Here is a 17,990-nt window from a genome sequence, read left to right as displayed (position 1 = left end):
AGGGAGGGAGTCGGCCACATATCCAACAGTTTGTAGCATTATTAGTCTGATGGGAGTGATGTAACATACTAATGAATGTGTTGTTGCGCAGCGCAAGTCTGTAAGATAATTCATGAGGTGGTAATTCGCTAAAAGAATGCTCGGCAGTGACATTGTAAGCAGATTGTTCACGCTTGAAGATAGGGTAGTATATAGGCAGCAATATACTGGCAACAATAATCAAAAGACTTAGAAAAAACATAACCAATAATGTCACTATACAGTGACTACGGAGTGATTTACGATATGCACGTTTCTTGAGTCGTCTCTCTCTCTCTCTATCTCGGTCTAGGGGATACATGTCAGAAACTATTTAACCGATTCACCTAGGGGAGGACTTAAACAATTAAACTGTCTGACTTGCTAGACCGTAGTTTCGCTTTGTACTCCTCTTGGGGAGTTTTCTCTCTCTTGGGAACTTTAAAGTCACTAGTATCGAGGTAGTCCTTTGAGGGGGTGGACGAGTCAGTCTCTGGCAACAGTTCATTACATTTTTTAATATGACTCGTGTGGATCCACCCCTTTCGTCCCTCCACTTTAATCGCCGTCCTCGTGGTCAGAAGGACGATCTTCGGCTCCTTCCAGCGGGGCTCCAGCGGGCTTTTCCTGTCGAAGTTGCGAATCAACACAGTATCCCCGGGACGGACATCATGTGGCTTTACATCAGTGTTGTCGGGGAAGGCTGCGGCAACCTGTGAACGACATGATTGGAGTGCAGACATCAAGGAGGCAAGGTAATCTGTCAGCATGTTACAATCAACATCGGTTATTTTCTTAGGCATGGGCGTCCCCCACATATTCGGTGGTCGACCAAAGACCACCTCATACGGCGATAGTCCTGATCTCGAATGGGGGACCATTCTCATATAGAACAGTGCAACTGGCAGGGCGACTATCCAGTCGACCCCTTTCTCTTTACAGATTTTGGCAAGGCGTGTTTTCAGTGTCTGGTTATGTCTCTCTACAAGTCCAGCGGCCTCGGGATGTCGGACGCAGTGGAATTTCCACTGATATCCTAGCAGAAGGGAAACCTGTTTCATGAGCTCGGATGAGAATGGCTGTCCGTTATCTGAGTACACGACACGAGGCAAACCGTACCGTGGGAAGAATTCTCGAACCAGCTGCCTGGCAGTGGTCGGGGCAGTGTAATCTGGGACTGGATATGCTTCGGTCCAACGGGAAAGTGCACAAACAACTACGAGGACATACTTGAATCCTCGACAACGGTCCATCTGGATATAATCCATCTGGAGGACTTCAAAAGGGTGATCGGGAGGATGGAATCCACCTTGCTCTACAGGGACGCTTTTACCTGGATTGAACTGACAACAGATCATGCAAGTACGCACTTTCTGTTTTGCTGCTGCTCGTAAATGTTTGTTGTACCAGAGATTCTGTAGACTGTCTAACATAGCTTTTTCTCCTAGGTGTGCTGGACTATGTGCTGTATTTATTATGACTTGAACCATAGAGTCGGGGAGAAACCATGTAGATTTTCCCTTCGTCATCCATCCTTGATCTGTCTGGATCCCTCCTAGTTCAGTCCATTTCTTGATTTCATCTGGAGTAGCATGTGTCTGAATATCAATTACATCTAGTGTGGGATCCCTAACTGTCATACAATGTGTCGGTACTATTGTCTTTGTCACATCAGTTGTCTGGGTGTGAGTCAATGCTGTATGTTTTGCTGTTTGGTCTGCCAGGTCGTTACCCTGGGAAATGGAATCTGTAACTTTAGTATGTGCTTTACACTTCATAATGGATATGCCTGAAGGCAGATGTATTGCTTCTAACAGTGCTTGAATGAGGGGACCGTGTTGGATCTTGGCACCGTGGGAGGTCAAGAAACCTCGTTCTTGCCATAACACTCCGAAGTCGTGTACGACTCCGAAAGCATAACGTGAATCTGTGTATATGTTAACATTTCTGTTTTTGGCTAGTATACAGGCTCGGGTCAGAGCGATGAGCTCTGCTGCTTGAGCGGACAGTGTATCAATACGATATGTTTCTTTAACTTCAGTTTCAGTGGTCACTGCAAACGCGGCCACTAATTCTCCTGTGTTTGTTCTCATACATGAACCATCCACATAAAGTGTCAGGTCCGGATTTGTCAGTGGAACATCTGTTAAGTCTCGTCGGGGCTTTGTTACTGCATTAATGATCTCTATACAATCATGCGGGGCTGAATTAGTCATAATCGAAGGTAACAATGTTGCGGGATTCAGAATGTTACAGCGTCTGATTTCTATGTGTGGCTGGAATAGCGTCAATTCATAACCTGTCAGTCGTGCTATAGTCAAGTGTTGAGTCTGGGTTCGGTTTAGAAGAACCTCTACAGAATGTGGAACTTGTACTGTTAATTGATGTCCTAAGACAATTGAATCGCTCTGTCTGATTGCTAGGGCTGTCGCTGCGACTGACTTTAAGCACGCAGGGAGTGCCTGGGCTACTGAATCCAATGTACTTGAAAAATAAGCGCAAGGCTTATGTGAACCTGCTTGATCTTGAGTGAGGACAGACAACGCTGTACCATCACGTTCTGTAACAAAAAGTGTAAAAGGTTTGCTGTAACATGGTGTTGCTAAAACTGGTGCTTGACATAAAGCTTTCTTTAATTCCTCAAAGGCCTGTGTATGTTCCTGAGTCCAAGGAAGGGCAGTCGAAGTCGATGCCTCCTGTGTTGTCAACTGAATGAGTGGTTTGGCTAGAAATGCATATTGGGGAATCCATTGTCTGCAGTACGAGGTGAGGCCTATAAAGGCCCGCACTTCCTTTTGTGTCTGGGGTTGTGGCATATTTACAATTAACTGGATGCGGTCAGGAGTGAGCTGTCTCCCCACTTTGGACAGCAAGTGACCCAAGTACACAACTTGCTGAACACAGAATTGCAGCTTCGAAGGAGACACCTTGTGTCCCTTGTCGGCCAGAAAATGTAAAACTGTCAGTGATGCTCGTTCACATTCGGGTTCACTTCGTGCGGTGATCAGCAGATCATCGACGTATTGTAGTAAGGCGGTGTTAACTGGCATTTGGATACAATCAAGTTGTCTTTTCAGTGCTTGACTATAGATGCTAGGGCTTTCTGTGAATCCTTGAGGTGCGCGTGAGAATTTGAAACTTCGTCCATTTAAACTGAATCCGAAGAGGTATTGGCTCTCCGGATCAATGGGCACACTGAAGAAGGCGTTCTTGAGGTCAAGTACAGTAAAGAACGTTGCTTCTGAATCAATAGCAGTCAGTAGGGAAGAGATGTCGGGAACCACAGGGTACTGTGGAACAATGCATTTATTCAGTTCTTGTAAATCAATCACCAGCCGATATACTGGCGGTGCATTGGGATCAGTACGTTTAAGAATCGGAATGATAGGGGAATTACAGGTATTGGAGTCGGTCTCTACGACCACTCCTTGGGCAATGAGCTCTTCAATGATTTCCAGTAAAGCCACTACAGCATCGGGTGGTAACTTGTATTGTCTGATTCTCGGTAAAACAACTCCTTGTTTGAGTGTAACACGGTATGGTGTGATGTGCATGCAACCTACATCGGTTGGGCCTTGTGCCCACAGGTGCTTCGGTACATTTTTCAATCTGACATCAAACTCTCGTAATACATAGTGACCCTTAAAGTCACGCAGGAAAAGTCTAACTCCTTCCGGAGAACAACATATCACAGCTCCTAGAGCCTTCAATGTTTTGATACCTAACAAGTTTTCTGGACATGATTTCGTGAGTAACAAGTCTGTAACACGTGATAATGGACCTACAGCTAGGGGGACTGGCTTTGATACTTCATTTACAATAGGCTGTCCTGAAAAACCAAGGGAAACATTCTGTGAGCCTGAGAGGGGTGCCCCTGGGACTTCATTATGGCTGATTGTTGTGCGGCTTGCCCCTGTGTCAATTAAAAACTTTCTGTCTTTTCCCAATACTTGACTGTGTACATAAGGACCCTCTTGATCTACAGGAATCTCAATAAGAGGCAAGCCAACCTCCCTCTCTAGGCTGTTTCATGTGTATCGCTGATAATCGGGATAATCAGATTGGGCATACTGGTTCATCTGTCGTGAAACTTGCTGTGTCGCGGCAATGGGCTGCGGCTGTGGCTGTGATACTGCTGCGGTCTGTGCTGGATGTGGTGAAGTATGCATAGGTTGTGAATTCTGTGAAGTCTGTTGCTGGCCCTGGTCTTGTCTAGGCGGATGCGGTCTTTCTTTAGTTTTACCTGTTGCTATATTGTGTTTCAGGACTGGACATTCATGTACGTAGTGACCGGGCTGCTTGCAATAGTTGCATGTCCCTTTAACGGGAGCTGCTGCGTTACCTGTCTGGGTCGTACCCTTTCTCTGGCCGTCGGCTGGAACCGACTGGGCCACTAACATTTTCATTTTCGTGTCTTTCATACGTCTCTGTTCGTGATCCTGTTCTTCTCTAATTCTGTTCTGGTGGTATTGTAACATTTGCAACATCTGGGATGGCGTGTTTGCTTGCCATGTACTTTCAACTTTATATACACGGTTCTTAACTGATGTCAGGGAATTCTCAACTAACTTTGTTACAAAAAGATGTGGGTACGACTCGCTACCTGGTTTTAGGCCACTATTAATCTAGATACAATATGGCATCTAAGCCATGCTTATGGTACGTAAAGTTTCCAGGAGTGTCCCTAGGGGGGATAGGAATTTCTTCCTCTAGTATCCCTTTCCTAGTTCCTATCTGTCTTAGTTTATTAAAAAACGGCATCTTGTTGCTTAGTACTGGATACTCGAAACTTGTTTCTTACTCTAAACACAGCTAGTTACACAAAAACACAATAATGTACATCAAACAGTCACTCATACCACGACATTAATCACATGAAAAGATTTTGAACATATATCACTACCCTTGATACTAGATGTACTGCTAAACAGCACAGATACACTGTCGAGAACAGTGCAAGAACTTGAAGGCTTGATATACTGCTAAACAGTACAGATACACTGTCTAAAACAGTGCAGACCGCGTTTGTGTACCCAAACACGTCTTTACCGGATACATAATAATGCACCCGTCTAGATACGTCCCAGCAATGGTACTCACCGGGAAGCACGGAACAGAAGGCCTCGGAAAACTCGACTGGACTGGACCGGACTGGACTGGACTCGACTCGACACGTGGATACTTCGGAAACTGGTGGGCCTCTTGACACCTCGGACCTTGCTTCTTTCGGCTAGGCTCTGGTCGGGATCCTCCGCACTCCTCACCGCCTCGTCTGGGTGCTGATCGCAGTCTCCGTCACCTCCGTGGGCCAGAGGGAGATACAGGAAATCCTGCGGGTACGCGTAATGGTCCGTCGTGACTTATGGCAGGGGGCAAAGGTTGCAACGCACCAACCGGCGCGTGAGGTGGGGGAGGGGTCCCTATTCGGGCGCCAAAATAATGTGGTAAATATTTGATTTACCGTCCTAATTTCTATGCAGGTAAGTACTTAAACAAAAATAACTCAATCGGAAAGAAAGACGCAGAGTCCGTGGTGTTAGAGTTCTTAGGGGTTTTATTCCTTAAAAAGGAATGGTTCTGGTACCGGATATCGTGTTCCTGCCACCACTGGGGTGCAGGAAGGGATAGAGCATACTTTATTGACAAGACATAACTTTTATACTTAAACCATATAATGAATACCAATACAGTAGGCGTAACAGCTGAGAGAAACAAGATAACAGCATACACGTGTTAGCAATACGTAATCAGAGGGCGTGAACTGGGCGTGAACATAGAGGTGTGTGCTAGAAACGTCACATGTAAGTGTCACAAGGAGGTGGGTACAAAGCAGAATTTTGCAATGTCAGCAGAAATCTGAGGCCTGGATGCGCGCGCAGCTGCATGACGTGTGATTGACGTGGAGCTGGAGGGTGCAGGGGACTTGACATTTACACTAGCGGAAAGAGACAGAAGTCTGGCATGTCAGATCAACTCGTACCTATATCATATCTGATATCTGATGTTTGGGAACCGTATTATCTAGAGGGAAAGGTCTCTTGGGCAGAGGCTATTCTATACTGACTGTGAGTGCGTGTATAAGCGTCTACGTGTCTGCATGAGATGCGAGGGGGCATGGGCCTACCATGGTAACAGAGGCTATGAATTACCTGCACGGAGACAGTGAGGCCGGGCCCTTTGCTCTGCAGCTGGAAGGATGTTTACTTGAGCTAGTAGGCAGGAATGTATGTTTGAGGAGCGGAACAGATAATTCGAAGGTTGAATACAGTCTTGGCAGGCAGCAGGCTGAGTCAAGCGCCGTTAGCCGCACAGGAAGTAAGGCGGAGGTCACGGGTACAGAGGCAGCCCAGGCTGAGGCGTTCAGAGTCAGAAGGCAGGAAAAAGGCTCGATGGCAGAATTCAGGGCCTACTTCGCCAGAGCTGAAAAACGTGTAAAGTACACCACAAAAAGACGTTGGCATGGCATACTTAGGAACAGAATATTCAACCCATTCAGGGCGGATCTGAAAGAGGACATGTTAACGTTGGACGCAAATGTATTTGCGTCTTCATAGCTGGCACAGGAGGGAAGTTACATGCACTTTAAGCTGGTACATGGAGACGGTGGGGTACACGTTAGGGAACATTTCTTGACCATAAAATTTATATTTCCTCAGGGGCACAGCGGTGTTGGCTCAGGAGAATGCAGACAGAGGGCTGCAAGTGCTGCCAAGCTGAATGGAGTGGAAGAAACTCTGCAGAGGACGATGACTATTGAGAAGGAAAGCGGTAAGGGGGAGCCGAGGGGGCAGGAGAACGCAGACATGTTGCAGGCGATTATGCAGGTGGAGGCTGAGCTATCGACTAAATCCTCCAATCCCACATGGCGAAGTTCAATAAGTTTAGCATCAGGAAAAGTTGGACAACCCATGGAGAAAGAAGAAGTGGGCTCACTGGAGGGGGAGCATTTCTATTCTGTAAATGAGGACTCCGATGTAATACAACAAGTAGGGGAAACGACAGAGGAAGAGGAAGAGGTGGATGAAGAGCAAGATGAAGAGGGTTCATTGTCAGCATCTACCTCCTCAGGAACTGACCTAGGCAAAGACTCTACACAAAGAAGGAGACAGATAAGGCGCTGCAGGTATGAAAAGTCGCCAACAAGAGGTGCAGAGAGAAAACTGGTCTGGGACTACTCGGCTACATCACAGACATATCAAGAAGAGTACGAAACAGGTCCAGGGCAAGATGATGCACTAGGGATGGTTTTCAATATGTTGAAACAAATACAATCTGAAGCAAGATCTACAAGTCGTAAAACAAGACAAGACTTTAAGAAAATTCAAACGGCGCTCCGGAAAACAAACAAATTATACGAAGGCCTGTCGGGAAGAGTTGCTGAGGTAGAGGACAGAACAGGCAAGATGGAGGATGATCTTCGTAGCTTCAGCGAGTTTAAAACACAACAGGAAAAGAGGGCAGACGATTTCCTTTGGAAGATGGAAGATTTTGAAAATCGCCAGAGGCGTAATAACGTTTGTATTTTGGGGGTGGAAGAAGGGCTCGAAGGGCAGGACCCTAGGGGGTTCATTGTTAAACTACTAAAGGGAGCCTTTCCTGAGTCCCAGTGGCAGTGGGAAGCAGAGATTCAGAGGGCGCATAGATTCCCCTTTGTCCAGCGTAAAGCATATGGAGCCGAAAGAGCTGAAGGAGGCTCTAAAGCACCACTCCCTAGAGCAATACTCGTGTATGTTGGCAACTTTCTGCTACGGGAAGAAATCATACAGAAAATCAGACCTGACAGCAAAAGAACCGTAGAGGGGGTTACCTTCTTCTCAAGACCAGACTTTTGTCATGTGACAGTTGAAAGGAGGTGGAGGCTTAGAAGCATGATTCCGCAGTTTCAGGCTTTAGGTTCAGAGGCGTATCTGTTATTCCCAGCTAGGCTGAAGGTGATCACAAAAGGCAGAGTTAGGATGTTTATGTCGGAGGTGAAAGCTCAGGAGTTTGTACAAGAGTTGGGAAGGGAGAAGAAATAAGTGTCCGATCCCTGCCAAATCAGTTGAAGGTTTTTCAAAAGTAAATTTATGGTCTCTGGAGGAGGGATGGATCTAGTAGAAAGGGGGGGTACTGGGCAAGGTGGGAGAGGGGTGCGACTAACACAACCAGGAAGCGTCCACGCATAGGTCATTGCTGACCTATTTGCCTGCAGGGAGGGGGACGGGGAGGGAAGGGGTGGGGAGAGGGAAGGGAGGGGGTGGAAGGGTAAAAATCGGTGGAAGAGGATTGTTTGGTTAGATTTTGTAGCACACATTGCACACATTGCTTGCACATATAGTTTGGTGTTTATTTTTTTGAGTAGAGAAAGGATGAGGAAGGTTGGAGGGGATAAGATGGTTAAAGAAATGTTTCTTCTATACAATATGCAATGTCATGTAAGTTAGCTTCGATAAATGTATGTGGGTTAAATGACCCAAGGAAAAGGGCGAATGTAGCGGCTTACATTAGAACCTTACAAGTGGACTTAGTATGTTTACAGGAAACACATATAGAGGAAAAGCAGATATTTGTAATGAACCAACTGGGCTTTAATGTACTGGCAGCCAGTAGGCAAGGATCTAGGACAAGAGGAGTTGCAATCCTGGGGAGAAGAAGAGATGTGGTAGTTAAAAGAAAAAAAGAAGATCAATGGGGGAGATGGGCCATCGCGGAGTTATGTTTTAGAGGATTCAGGTTAACACTAGTAACAGTATATGGATCTACGGAGGATGATCCGGATATTTGGCAATTCATAGACACAGAATTAGCACAGTGGCCTGAACCAGTCATATGCTGTGGTGATTTTAACCTACATGATCCCACAAGCTCATTCATGAATTCTGGAGCGGTCTACAGTGGCAGAAAGAGGAAGGTAAACAGGGCTATTGTCAACATGGTCAATAATAATCTGCTGGTAGATCCCTGGGCGATTCAACATCCACTGTTAGATAGTAGCACTTTTTTTTCTGCACCGCATCAAGTGTTGGTAAGGTTAGATTACTTTTTAGTTTCAAGGTCTTTGGTGGTGGAGACACAAATTGAAAAATTACCAAGGATCATTTCTGATCACAGTCCATTAGTATTGACAATAAAGGTCTCGCAAACGCAGAACAAGAGGTCAACATGGACCTTTGAGAGGAGCCTTCTCCAAGACCTAGAATACAGGAAACATATGGAGGGGTGGATTAGGTCATTTTGGGAGATCAATCATGGTACTGCCTCCATAGGGCAAACGTGGGATTGCTTCAAGGCTGGGGTTAGGGGAGAAACACTCTGCTATGTACTGACAAGGCGCAAGAAGGAGAGGTTAAAAACGGAAACCATCCGGCAAAAGTTAAATATAGAGGAAGGAAAATTAGTTGCTGCAGTAGAACGTAAATCTAGCTTGGAACTCATATTATTGAAACCAGTAGAATTGAAGGCAGAAGCAGTAGAGAGTTTTTCAAGAAAGCTGGCTGAAAAATACTTAGCTAAAAAAGAAAAAGCCTATGAGTGCAGCGAGAAAGTGGGACACATCCTAGCGGTCAAAGTTAGACAACAGAGGGCTGCTGCAGAAGTAAAAGAAATATTGGACCCATCAGGTGTCACGCTCACAGATCCGGATAGGATAAGAGATGTCTTTAGAATTTTCTATGAAAAACTGTATGCACGGGAGGACACGGGGGTAATAGCTGAAATTAGTAACTATCTCAAGGACATAGCTCCAGCATCTATTTCAAGGGAGGAAGGAGAAATGTTAGAATCTAGCTTAGGTCTGGAGGAATTTATTGAGGCACTAAGCAGTTTACCATCAGGAAAGGCATCAGGTCCGGATCAAATCCCGGTTGAGTTTTACAAAATATTTCGCGATTGTTTGTTGATTTATATGTTTGAAGTTATGTTATACGTACAACAAGGGGGCCAGCCACCGGAGTCATGGGGAGGGGCAGATATAATTGTCATAGCTAAAAAAGGGAAGCCCTTAACTCTTCCGGGATCATACAGGCCAATCACATTGATGAATTCGGACGTCACGGTATATTCAAAGATGCTGGCAAGGAGACTAGCAGGCTGTATTGAACGTTTGGTGAGCCCATCGCAGCATGGCTTTATACCGGGGAAAGGCACTTCTCAGCATATCAGGACAGTGATTACTATGCTGGATGCTGCAGAGATCACAGGCGACCCTATTTCAGCGCTCTTTTTAGATGCCGAGAAGGCTTTTGATAGGGTCGCCTGGGAATATCTGTGGGAAGTTATGAAGTGGTGTGGCATTGGGCCAGGATATATACTTGCCATACAGGCCCTATACATAAACCCGGTTGCAAAAATCAGAGTGAATGGTGGGCACTCAGATTTAGTGTATATACAAAGAGGGACTCGACAGGGATGTCCGTCTTCCCCACTGCTTTTCGCCCTATATATAGAGCCACTACTTCGCAAACTAGAGGCAAATCCTGTAATTCAGGCTATGTCAATAAATGGATGTACGGTAAAAACTCTCGCCTATGCTGACGATGTAGCTATACTGACTCCAAATCCGGATACAGCTATAGGGGGAGTAGAAGTAGAGGCCCATGGCTTTGGGCGGGTCTCAGGCTATAGCCTAAATAAAACTAAAACTCGGATTATCAAGAATAGGTTTGCGAGTAGTCAGGACAGCAGAGTCGTCAACAGTGCAATATATTTAGGGATCAATATCTCGGCAAATCTGGATGAGCTAGTCGAGCGCAATATGGAGCCACTGATAGGGAAGGTAAAAATGGACTTGGAAAGGATAAATAATCTGCACCTCTCTTTAGTTGGTTCTACGAATGTGTTAAAAATGAAGGTCCTGCCTAAATTCTTGTACCTATTCAGGTCAATACCCTTAATTTTCGAGAATAAATGGTTTAATAGGTTGGAAAGTATAGCTAATAGGTTTATTTGGGCCCAAAGAAAAACTCGTAGAGCTTATAAATTCATCACTTTGCCAAGGGATAGAGGGGGCTGGGGTGCACCTGATTTTAGATTGTATTATTTGGCTGCTGCTCTCCAGTATGTGCAGGGATTAATAGGAGGAGGCGGGGGATTATCAAAGACTGTTAATTTGTCAATTGAAGCTTATACACCGGTTTTAGGGCAAAACATAGAAAACTGTTTTTTGTACTTTACGGATTTGGGCTTTTTTAGAAGACAGACATATAAGACCCTTAGGGCGGCACTAAAAATCTGGAGCTCTTTTTTGAAAAAGATGGGTATGGGTAGATTCAATAGGTACACCAAAATCTATAAAAATAAATAATTCCCTGATGAAATCTTTGCAGATTCTGTAATGGCGGGCTGGGAAGAGAAGGGGATACATCAAATTGGGGATTTAATAAATTCAGAGACGATTGTACAATTTGAAGATCTGGTAAATGTATATAAAATAAATAGAAGGGATTTTTTTAAATATCTTCAGATCAGGAGTTTTCTAAGAAATAAACAAGGAGGGCCGGTGGGTTTCCAACCTAATGAACTGATGGAAGGGATAACTACGGGGAAGGAATATTCTATTAGGACAATATATGCGGTATTGGTAAAAAATAAACAGGATGATTTGAATAAGCATAGAGACAAACGGGGGGAGAGAATTGAGGCTACCCACGAATCCTTTAATGAATCTTTGGAACTAGGTCGGACAATGCTCTGCTCTGCCCCCTTGCAATCACAGCACTACAAAACACTATTCTCGCTGTATCACACCCCAGCCAGGATTGCAAAATGGGGGGGTACTGAGGGCATTACCTGCCCTAGATGTAATTCCCCTGAGGCAGATATTGTCCACATGTTTGCTACATGTCCCCAGTTATATACAGTAGTTAAGGATATTGAGCATTTTTTAGGCAATTCATTAAGGATAAAGACAACTCTTACAGTAAGCTTGATTATGCTGGGAGTCGATGCAGGAATTTCCCAAATGGATACGAGCGATGCAATGTTTTTGTTTATGGTAGCTGCTGTTTTTAGGTTAATGTTAGCTAGAGCATGGTTGGATAAGAGTCCCCCAGCTATGCAAGTATGGTTATCAAACCTTATTGCTATACATAATTTAGAAAAACACATATATGCAAGAAAAGGTGGGGCAGGGAGAGCGCGAGGTATTAAAATCTGGGGACCTTTGGAGAAGTGGAGAACAGGGATAGGATGATAGGACATGCTGAGGATTTACTAATTTTTTTTTTTTTTTTTTCTCCCTCATAAATATGGCAATGGAATGTTTTTGGTGTATTGATGTATTGATTGTTTTTTCTTTCGAGCTTATTTTTCTGTTTCAATCTGGGCTCTCCTTTTCACTATTGTGAATGGAACAAATGTAAGAAGAAAATTTGTATTCTTTTAAGATGTGTGCTTTGGTTTTAAAATAAAAAATTTAAAAACAAAAAAAAAAAAAAAAAAAAACTATAACCTTGCACCTTTTCTATGCACTGGTTATGTCCTTGCACTCTACATCAGTTATAGGATATGAAATCTTAGCATTCCTAACGAAATGTATACATCATAAATGAAATCATTTGTCACAACACAGTGCATGGCAGAGTGGTGAGTTATAGTTAGTGTTGTCTAGTTAGCAAAGAAAAAAGTGTGTATGGAGATGCGCTACTCATGATAATTTGAAGATGTATTTATTTATTTAAAAGGTTTTATATAGCGCTGGCTAGACCCTGGGGTATCAGAGCGCTTAGAGAAAGGAGGGGAACCATTTGAGGACAGGACTATTGAGTCTAAAGCAAACTTTGAGTGTGTTAAGTAAGGCAGAGTGGTTAACTGTATCAAATGCAACAGAGAGGTCGAGTAGAATAAGTTGTCACGACTCGCTCTTGCCGAGGTAGTGGTGAATGTCATCAACTATATTAAGCATGGCAGTTTCTGTTCTGAAGCCTTTTCTGAAGCCTGATTGCAAGGAGTCCAGAATGTTGAAAGTGTTGATGTGTTTATCCAATTGGAGCAGGGCGAAGATGGTTGATAAATTGTAAACAAAAGTTATAACTGCAGCTTTAGAATATATAAAGTTTGTGTAGTTTAAATTTGGTTTGTATAGGGAAAAAAAGGTTTTTCCGAACTATAACTAAACTTTAACCTTTATTTTTTTCATTGACCTATGTGTATATATTATAGATATAAGATATAACCTCTTATATAAGATCTTTGCTTACGTTTAAAAAACTGAAATTCATTGGAAATAAATTGTTAAATGTGACGTTATAGTCAGTTAGTGAAATGAGATAATACCTAACATTTAAAGAACGATCAGTCCTGTGGAATTCTTCAATTATAGTTTTATCAACAAAATGTAACCTGCACTGCTGAGGTTCCATGAAAGTAAAAGCCTATACCCTACAAGAATTGCTTGATCCGGTAAACTAAGTAAGGAGGTGGAGAATGCTGTTTTGTCTGGTTGGCTCACAGTATCGTGGTTGCAATATTGATCTGCAGCAATATTTAATCCACACTATTGACTATCACATTATCATCAAGGTTAGTAGATGTGGAGTTAAGAATAGTAAACCTATAATTCCCTGTGTATGATTACCTTGAGAATACAGTGGTAGTCGATATTTCAGAGACTATATTGTTGCAGGTTGACACCGTGGACTAAAATGCATTTCCCTTGGCCAAACCTATTCAAACATTTTCTTTATTTTAAGAGGTATCAACCCAGCAAGTTCCAGTTAACAATGAATTTCCCATGGCCCAAAGAACAAGAAGGCCAAGAATGGCCCTCTCCTCATTGATGATGGCGATGAGCAATCATCAACATATTTTTTTAACTAGAAATGAAAAGACATGAAGTGATATTAGAGCATTATAGAATCTATGTAGAGGAGCAACTGCACAAGCTCAATGTCTGGCTAATGGGCTGCCATTTTTGTCTACCCTTATTAACTGGGATACAGAAACAATTATTTGTATAGTTGAGGTATGACGTTTTGGCGGAGGGATGCTTGTATCTAAGATAACATTGCAGACTTCTGGCGGTCGAAAGCTATCACCTGTCGCTGCTCAATATCCATGTAAGAAAGCAGAGCGTTGACAGGCTCGGATGGTGAACCCTACCATGCTGCTGCAACAGAAGATCCTCCTTAAGGGGCAGCCTTATTGGAGGACCAATGGCCATGCTCAACAGCTCGGGATACCAAACTCTATGAGCCCCGTTCTGAGCCACAAGGATGACTTAACCCCGGTTATCACTGATCTTCTTGAGATCTCTGGACAGGAATGAGGTGGGCAGAAATGCATATAGGGGGCCTGAGCTCCACTTGAGACAAAAAGCATCTCTGAGAGACAGCCACTATAGAAATTCCAGCACTCAGAACTGCTGACATTGCGTGTTCTCGGCAATGGTAAGCTGATCTAACCAAGACTCTTCCCACTGCTGAAAAGAGACATTGCACTATCTCCGGGTGGAGACACCATTAGTGATCCGCTAGGCATCTTTGGCTGAGTAAGTCCGCCCTGGTGTTCCAACAGCCCGCCAGGTGTTGAACTTTCAAGGAACTGCCCTGATGTTCCAGTCATGTCCAGAGACGCAGGGCCTCTTGACAAAGGGTTTCACAGCCCCACCCTGTCCTGTTTGTTGCAGTACCACATGGTGGTGGTGTTGTCTGTGAACAATTGTACTAGCATTCCTATGATGGAAACGGTTTGGCCAGTGCTCCAGAAAGCTGATGTGGAGCTTGGATTCTGCAGAGACCGGAGGCTTCTGGTCTCCACCTCTCCCAGATAGCTTCCCCACCCCAGGACTGACACATCTGTCAACAATGTGAAATCTAGTTGGGGAAGAGAGAGGGGTCTGCCGCTGACCCAATCACTTTTCATTAACCACCACTGCAGATCTCTTGCAGTTCTTTCCAAGATTTGGACCATGTCAGTTAGATTCCCCTGATAATGCACCCACTGGAACTTTAGGTCCCACTGCAGAGTCCACATATGCCAGCGGGCATGTGTCAGAAGCAGGATACAAGAGGTGATGAGTCCCAGCAGCCTCAGAGTCAGTCTTACTGAAATCCAGGACAGAGACTCGAACATCTGTATCAAAACTTGAACATCTTGGACTCGACGTTTGGGAGGATAGGCTTGAAACTGCACCATTTCCAGAACAGATTTGATGAAAGGGAGCATACGAGAGGAAGTCAGCTGTGACTTTGGCACATTGATTGTGAACTCCATCGCCTGCAGGAGGTCTGCCATAGTTGGGAAGTGGAAAACAACAGCCTGGGGCAAGCCGGCTTCAATAGCCAGTTGTCGATAAACAGGAAGACTAGCACCCCTGGTCTCCACAGATTAGCTGGAATCTACTGCCACATCCTTGGTGAACACCCAAGGGGTGCTAGTAAGTCAAAATAAAAAATTAAGATCAAGCAAAAGAGGAAGCCCCTTGTGCTTAAATAAGGGAGTGAGTAGGGGGCGTGATCAACGGCTGAACATGGCAGACACATTCTCAAAGGGCTCCGGAGCCCACACCGCCCACACCTCGTAATCCTCCTAACATCTGCACTGAATTGATGGAGGAACTCGACCTCACACTCTGGCCACCCTATCTGCATTTAGTAGCGGCTGTGAGAAGTGCAGAGACGAGCTGCGGCCACACAGAGCCTGCCATCCAGGGTGCGGCCGCCTTGACGTGACAGCCACCTGAAAACATCCTGAACAGTGACAGCGGCGAGACCCGGCAGGCAGTCTTGGCCGGATCCCCACTCCAGACAAAGTGTGAATGACGACGCCGGCCACCGTTCCTTGAAGGGGAGCAGGCGCGCCCGGCCCTGGAATCTGCCCATGCATTCGGCCTGATCATCATGCGGTGTCCCCGGGTCCTGGCCAGCAGACCTTCAAGACATCTGATCGGACCCAGAAGTGAACTTCACGCCCGTTATCGTCGGCGCTGAGCCGACCTGTTGAGAACACCCCTTCATGCCTGCCTGACCGACCTGAAGAGAGAGTGGTGGGCAGGATTGAGAGGCAAGGCTGGGAGGGCCTACTGATCCCAGAAGCGCACTGGGAGAAGAAAGTCGCTGGGCCAACGAAGACACAAACTGCAGGCCGTAGACCATGTTGCTGGGGATTGTGGGGACTCGAAGAGGACATTAACTATGGCAGTCCTCCTCCCCCCCTTTTTCACCAAAACTGTACCCCACACCTAAATTGGAACTGGGCCCGTGACACACGACGAGGTGGCTCTAGCCCTTACCATTTGGCACCCCAAGCCTGTCAGAGACTTACCAATTGAGAGTGCAGCCTGGGGGTCCGCTTGCTAGGCAGCCGTGATGACAGGCCACGCGACAGGGACCCATAGGTGTGGACATGGGGTCCTGCACCTGCCCTACTTGCTCCCAGGGTCGCCAGCAGGCGGCGGTGCAGGGCGTGGCAGAGTGGTTCTGGGCTCACACATGACAGCGGAGTGACCCCCAAAGCAAACCTCCCCGCCCTGGCAAGGCAAAAAAAACACAGCAGAGCACAATGGAATGGTATGTCATCCCATCACCTTGGCATTCTGACAAAGGGGTCAAGCTCAGTGCATACATAACAGCCAGATGAGGAGACTCAGGAGCCATCGCTCAGAGAGATCATGGTGACCATTCAAAGCATAGAGTGCCCTTTGGAACATAAACTCCATTCTGCAGTGGCCAAGATGACATTGATGAGAGAAGAACTAAATAAAGAAAAAGACAGACTCTGTGACACACGACAAACAATCATGGACATCGGTGAGGGCACTGAACAACTTCAGAAACAGGTCACCTCCTTACTTAAAGATTACGCAACCATAGAGGCACATCTGGAGGACATGGAAGGTAAATGTAAATGTAAATGTATAGGAATTTATATAGCGCAAATCACCACTGGTTTCTAAGCGCTTGCTTAGGGAACCCGTCCTGGTATTCCCCTGTGAGATAACCCCGGCAGGGTATCCGCAAGGTGAAAGCCAGGCATCCCACTGCGAGGGGCCGTTGTGGAGATTAAGCAAGCTATTGCCCAGAGTCGCAGAGTGTGAACCCATGAATCGAGTAGACACTGGAGCGAGAATTGTCGAGTCCATGGACATTTTAGGACTCAAGACCCCGCCGAGCCGGGAATTGAACCCTAGTCCCGGGCTGACCTCTGCTTCCAGGTCTGCCTCCTCTAACCAGTGAGCCACACTTCTCCACAGTTCTCCACACTTCTCCATTGTGTTCGTTGGGGATGCGCCTGGAAGCCTTACTTGGCGCTTATATACTTGGTGACGGCCTTGGTACCCTCCGACACGGCGTGCTTGGCCAGCTCTCCGGGCAGCAGAAGGCGGACTGCGGTCTGGATCTCCCGGGAGGTGATGGTGCGCCGCGAGTTGTAGTGGGTCAGTTTGGAAGCCTCTGCAGCGATGCGCTCGAAGATGTCGTTCACGAAGGAGTTCATGATGCCCATGGCCTTGGAGGAGATGCCGGTGTCCGGGTGCACCTGCTTCATCACTTTGTAAATATAGATGGCATAGCTTTCCTTCCTGCTCCTCTTGCGCTTCTTCCCGTCCTTCTTGGGCGGCTTGGAGAGCGCTTTCTTGGAGCCCTTCTTGGGAGCCGGCGCGGACTTGGCTGGTTCAGGCATGGTTGGCAATCTTTCACTGCGTGCTGTGGAGCCGAGAGAAAATCGGTAGGTAGGTCCAGAAGCAACAATATCCGCCTACTTGGGGTTCCAGAAAAAGCAGATGAACCCTGTATACTGATCTTTTTCTGGAACATTTCATCACTGCTGTGCTCCTCCCCAAGGGCCTCTCAACATTCTTCTCAGTTGAGAGAGCGCATAGAGCACCAGCTACCCCTCAGATCGGGCATGCCCCCTCGCACCATCACTGCTCGCATCTTCAATCACAGAGACAGAGATGTTATTCTACAAGCAGCTAGGCGCAACTCAGAGCTGAAATTTGAGGAAGCTACGTTTGCCCTCAATCCCAACGTCACTCTCAAAGTTCACCCGATGCGGAG

The 17,990-nt window shown here is 45.8% G+C and overlaps 1 protein-coding gene across 1 annotated transcript; it reads right to left on the bottom strand.

Annotated features, from left to right (window-relative positions):
* Positions 1-17,232: 17,232 nt before the first annotated feature.
* On the bottom strand, positions 17,233-17,634 carry LOC147708514 (histone H2B 1.2-like). Its single transcript, XM_086925357.1, has one exon. The coding sequence runs from the start codon at positions 17,611-17,613 to the stop codon at positions 17,233-17,235; it is 381 nt and encodes a 126-aa protein (XP_086781483.1). The 5' UTR covers positions 17,614-17,634.
* Positions 17,635-17,990: the final 356 nt, after the last annotated feature.

Source organism: Lissotriton vulgaris, chromosome 6 (genome assembly GCF_964263255.1).
Source record: "Lissotriton vulgaris chromosome 6, aLisVul1.2, whole genome shotgun sequence".
Taxonomy (NCBI): domain Eukaryota; kingdom Metazoa; phylum Chordata; class Amphibia; order Caudata; family Salamandridae; genus Lissotriton; species Lissotriton vulgaris.
This window is presented reverse-complemented; position numbering and strand designations above follow the sequence as displayed.

What these genes read in the sequence shown, in the direction of transcription:
- LOC147708514 (XM_086925357.1), bottom strand. Translation starts at nt 17,613, where the DNA reads ATGCCTGAACCAGCCAAGTCCGCGCCGGCTCCCAAGAAGGGCTCCAAG.